The sequence below is a fragment of the Bacidia gigantensis genome, assembly GCF_019456465.1.
Source record: "Bacidia gigantensis strain McMullin 20006 chromosome Unknown contig_34, whole genome shotgun sequence".
NCBI classification, from domain to species: domain Eukaryota; kingdom Fungi; phylum Ascomycota; class Lecanoromycetes; order Lecanorales; family Ramalinaceae; genus Bacidia; species Bacidia gigantensis.
In genome coordinates, this window is record NW_025408610.1 from 55,792 (window position 1) to 61,079 (window position 5,288).

At 50.4% G+C, this 5,288-nt stretch overlaps 1 protein-coding gene across 1 annotated transcript; it reads right to left on the bottom strand.

Annotated features, from left to right (window-relative positions):
• Positions 1–1,687: 1,687 nt before the first annotated feature.
• KY384_000010 (uncharacterized protein) lies at positions 1,688–3,619 on the bottom strand (the record flags this gene model as incomplete). Its single annotated transcript, XM_044808548.1, has 1 exon — positions 1,688–3,619. One exon carries the CDS (start codon positions 3,617–3,619, stop codon positions 1,688–1,690), a length of 1,932 nt encoding a protein of 643 aa, XP_044665700.1.
• Between the last annotated feature and the right edge of the window lie 1,669 nt (positions 3,620–5,288).

Consider the following 5,288-nt stretch of genomic DNA (forward strand, 5'->3'; position numbering starts at 1 on the left):
ACAAGCCCCTCCGGATCAATCAACCCAGACGCGCCTCCTTCCTTAAAGTGTCTATTACAGTTCGCTAATTACTTACCTCAAAAAGTTCTTCCTGTCGTATGACGACGAGCATTCTTGAAAACCCGTTCCCGCCCCTGCCTCCGCAGCTGGTGCTGTTGGGAAGGGAAGTCCTGTCCTGCTTACTGCATAAAGGGGCTGGTGTTAAGGTAAGCGTATCAAGCATATCTCCAAGGCACAAACTGACACGTTGTAGAATTCGGCAGTGAAGTTGCCGGCTAGCTAGCCAGCTATTGATATCACTCATCGTGCCCTAGGCCACAATACTCGCTTGTTCCTGAGAAGGTCGGGCGAGAGGCTATGCTTGATGCCCTCCGAGGTTGAGTGGAGGGGAGGCAAGGACAATCAAGGCGCCAGGTGAGCTTTTAGTTTGGTGATAATAATTGTGGGAGGGGGCCGGGGCGGTATTGAGATGCTGTAACACCCACCCACCGGTGTTTGTTATGGCTCTGAGGGTTTGCGCTCCTGTGGCGATGGCACAGAACGCGTGGGGTTTGTAGGCGTGCAAGGGATCTGCGACCTTGAGTGGCGGAAAGGGCTGCGGAATGGCCTTCAAGATACACTCGAAGTGGCATGCGGGCTCGATGTACTGCTGCGTTCTCTCCGTAGCTGCTTCTACTACTTTCTTGCTTCGTCTAGTAAGCTGACAAAATATGCTGCCCGCTCCATTTTTCCTCCTCGCTTCCGCCCTACTTGTCTCGCACCTTTTACTTGTATCAGTGTATACATAGCTCTCACCAATCGTGTTTGTCGTCCATCTCAGAATTTCAAGTCGTTGTTTCGCCTCATTCCAACGTGCTTCGCTTATTCTAAAACGCCTTGAAGCCTCAAGTCTCCCTTCTCTACGTCTTGAAGGTCTCTCCGCCTTTCTTCGTAGAGATCATTCTTATCGGCGTCCTCTTGACGCGATCGTCTTTCAATCTCTGCTCTCGTCATTCCACTATACTCATACTCATCAATAAATAAGAGAAATCAGAAAGCACAACCCCATTTGGGGGTCGCTGTCGTAGCGGTCCATAGACACAACGTTGTATCTTGGACATCTTACATCGAGGATACTCTTCAGATAGAATTATACTAGTCATTTAGGCGAGAATCCGACTGATGAGAGGGACACTCTGAACATTCTAGCACAACCCCTTTTCCGTTCTCCATGATCATCTAGTGTACTGGCTTCTGCTATAAATTGAAGAATGATGTTCAAGAGCTTGTGAGATAGACAATCAAGTGGATGAGGACTGACAGCCGGAGGATGATCCATGGTGACAAGGTAAATGATAGATTAGAAGAACAGAAAAGTCTGGCTCCACTTAGCGGAGTGAGCGTGTTTTGCACGTGAAGGTATTCCACCTTTTTGTTGAATACTTGTCCGCGAACTCGATCGCTTTGCAGGATCCTAGATCGAGATCAAATATGGACTTGGAATTGAGTGCTGTTGCGCCACGACTGAGTTGTGATCCTAGTGGTCTGGTGTTATAGTATTTTTCTAGTGATGTACGCGGCTGAGGACTCTGGTAGAATTCGTTCTTCTGAGGATGGGGAATTCGCAAAGTGCGTTGCCACAGAATCTCCGAAGAAACGAACCGTGACTTGAGATGGGCGAACATTCCCTAGATCAGCGGCCCTTCTTTCAGCGCAGCAGGATCCTCCTTAGAGATCCCACTGGCGGCACATACTTGCCTCCATCATCAGCCACCGGTATTCTGTCGTCTTCATGCTCAAGAATGACGCCCTGCCGGCGATAGCTGCCGTTCCCCACCCTCTGCACCAAGAGCCAAGCGCTGAAGAACCCAGCCGAGTTCCGCCGCACGTGCATGAGCATCGCATAACCCGATCTCGGCTTCGCCCTTTCCATGCCCGCCAGAATGTGGCCGGCCGGCGCTGAGGGCACGCTGTCGAGATAGAGCTGGCCGGGCGCAGGTCCAGCAGATTTCCCCCACCTTGGATCGGAAATGTGGGATAAGCTGTAGCGAGGACGTTTCTCCAAGACCTTGACCGCGGCCTGCGATCTCGTTTGCCGGGGGGCTGACCACACGGCCATGACTGAGACAATTTCCAGCGTCTTTGATATCTCCAGTATTGCTGCGCGGGAAATGCTCTCGACGAAGATTTTGGCGAGTTTGGTGCGCTCTTGGTTCGCCTGGATGACGGATATTTCTGGAAGGAACAGGGGTCGGTTGGAGCCGTAGTAGCAGTTCTCATTGATGTCGCTGTATTGGGTCAGCCAGGACCAGGACGGGATCTCGCCCTCGCAGCGTCGGGCTTCTTTGTCTTGTTCTTGGGAGTTCCAGCAGAGTCCACGGATGGCGAGATCTTCAATGTCGTCGTCCTGTATAAGGAGGCGATTCGATACAGGATTCAGGGCGACTAATCCCCAGTGGGAGGGTATGTTCAGTTGGTAGAAGATCGCTTGGAATGCGTTTAAGACGTCCGTATCGTACCCGAGTTTGCGGCGCATATACTCCTCGCGTAGAATCTCGAAGCGGATGGTGTTCGTGGTCTCCATCGCTCTGCCAGCGGTGCCAAAGAGGGCACTGTCTTTCATCTCCCATTTGGAATACCTTTTGAAGATGGAAGCATGTTCGAGCGGGTTTTCGCTGAACGTCCCAAGAGCACAGGCCATCACGACCTGCTCCTGAGTGAAGAAGAGGCATCTGGGCGAGCAGACAGCCTCTTGTAGTGTCCACCCTCTAGTAGACCATACAGAGTCCTTTAAAAGGCTTGTGATTCTCCGATCACTCCAAGCGAGCTGCATGCCTTGTACTCTGGCGGCGAACTCCACCTTTCGATTGACTGATATACCAGGTATCCCTGTCTCATCATCCTTGCCAAGGGCGCAGATAGTGGCAGAAGCGTTCGAGTAGACATTAGCCATCTCTTGAATCTGGCGGGCTTTGTCGCTTGCTTGATGTTGTTGAATGCAATATCGATCGATCCATAGATATTGGAACCCAAGTGCTATCGTGATTTGAATGGCGTCGTTAATGGTTTGAGGTAGCACGTTTGGTAAATTCCACTCTCGTATAAGTTGATGAGAATGCTGCGCTTGAGATTTGGTAGCTGCTTGGCCCCATACGTAGCTTAACGCAAGGTAATTCGTGCCGCTCTTCAAGGTTACAATTTTTCTCGATGAGCAGTCTATCAGTCTGGCGTTTTGAGGGTAGGGCAAACTTGACCTAGTGCATCTATGGTGGGAGGTACAGCAGTCATCGATCATCTCCCTAATCCTCTTGAATCGAATTGGCAGTGCTTCCAGAATAGAAGCCGCATCGTCGGCAAGAACTAGTGAATCTCGAGACACCATTCTCAGAATGCCGCCAAAGTTGTGGTCTTGGTCATTTGGTACTCGATAAGCTGAGCCTCTCCCAAGCGCACAGACAACTGATGCATTGCTTGGGACCTGCTCAGTAGTCGTCAAATCTCTGCACATAATTGAGGAATCATACGCGCGAAGATGATAGGGCTTAGGCTCGTCCTCCAGAGTAAGAAAGCCTGAAGGCGCCGTAGCCTCACGCCAAGAAGGTCTCTGGTTGCGATCGTCTCTCTCAGCCTCTTTGATCATGGCTTTGAATATCTTGCAAAGCGGACAGCGTTCTTTTGTGCGCTCACTTTGCAATGGATTGACCCTAAGCCCAAGGAAGTGTTTTTGATTGTTTGGCAGATCAAAAAGCGGTATGCCCTTGTCACCCCTTACGATGTGAGGATGAAGGAATATCGCCCTCCAGTCGATATCCAGACAGGCAGGGCAGATGTGAGAGTCAGCAGGACCGGGACTCTGCCTGCGGAACCATTCGCCAGGAGACACGTAATCGGCTGTAGATCTCTTGGGAGCTGGTGGAGGAGAGGGAAATGACTGAGATGACCAGCGGCGCTTCGGTGTAGAAGGAATCATTCTCGAAAAGCGGCCTTCTCAATCCTCACGCGCGGGGGCCTTGCCACCATTTGTGGATGCGAACGATCCCTTCTCGAGCACCACGACATCGCTTGGTCACCCTAGAAAGTCTCTGCTGTCGAAAATTAATGTCTCCCGTCGGCTGAACAACTTACTTGTCGATAGTTGAATAAAGCGTTGGAAAGGCGGGACTAGAATGCTGCCTGAAGGGATGTGGTCTTGGCACAGGGGCTGGGTTAATGGTGGCTGGGGGCCGCTGCAAGGTCGGCGGTAAGACTGCAGAACCACCAGTCCCTAGGCGGCTAATAAGGTAAATTTTCTAATATGACGCAGAAAGAGGGTGGTCAGGCTCGGGATGTAAATGCTATATATATAGTGGTCACACTACTAGTACTTCCGGAAATACCACGCTTAACCCCGTAACCACTACCTAGGTAGTAGTTATAGATCTTTATTATTACCACTTGTGTAATAGTTAGCATAATCTGATGGCCTGGCCCTCGAGGTATAGAGAGAATAAAAGAGGCAATAGTAATATATCGGTCTAGCGCAGCACGTCGAATAGCCTTTGATCCATGAAGTTGAAGTCTCGGAGGCCAGCGTCGTGCACGGCGGCATTCCTTAAATTCCACCAAACGATGTTCAAGTACCCATGATCTTGGTGTACTCGGAATGTTTGCTGAGGGCAGCACGATATCTCCTTCGTGTTTGGTTGGAAAGCGACATTATTCACGGGCCATCGAAGGTTGCGGGCACCATACAGCATTTCGTAGAGAACATCAATGTCGCTTTCGTCAAGGATTGGAAAGGTTATAGCCCAGTGGAAAGTGTCGATGACGCCGATGACTGGAGGTATCAAGATGAAAACGCAGAAGATCGTATCGAGTCGTGGTCGGGCTTCTCGCTTTCGTTGTTCTCCGAGAGATTGGTGTCTCGGATCCCAGGTCTCTGATTTCTTTCGTGTACACACGTACGGCATGAGAAAAAGGAAGCATGAGAGATCAATGATGCAGCAGCTGACGACAGTATGGTGGACGTGAACAAAGTCACATGGGTCGTATCAAATCACTGCTGCAGCTTGCGCCCATTCGAGAATGTGCTATCCCACAGAAATGTCTCGGACTTTGTTTCCGTAAAATCTCTCTTATTGTGCTTTTGTATGTGCATCTTCCTGTGTTGGCTGTCTCAGCTCGTCTGAGCCTTGACATGGTCCGGTCTTGACATCCTGACATGCAAGCGGGTTAGCCAATGGGCCGTCTTCACAAAATTGTATCTGTCTGGACCCATTAGCGTTCTGATTCAAATTTGGGCGTACAACCCGCCCTTTCTTTCTTTAAAT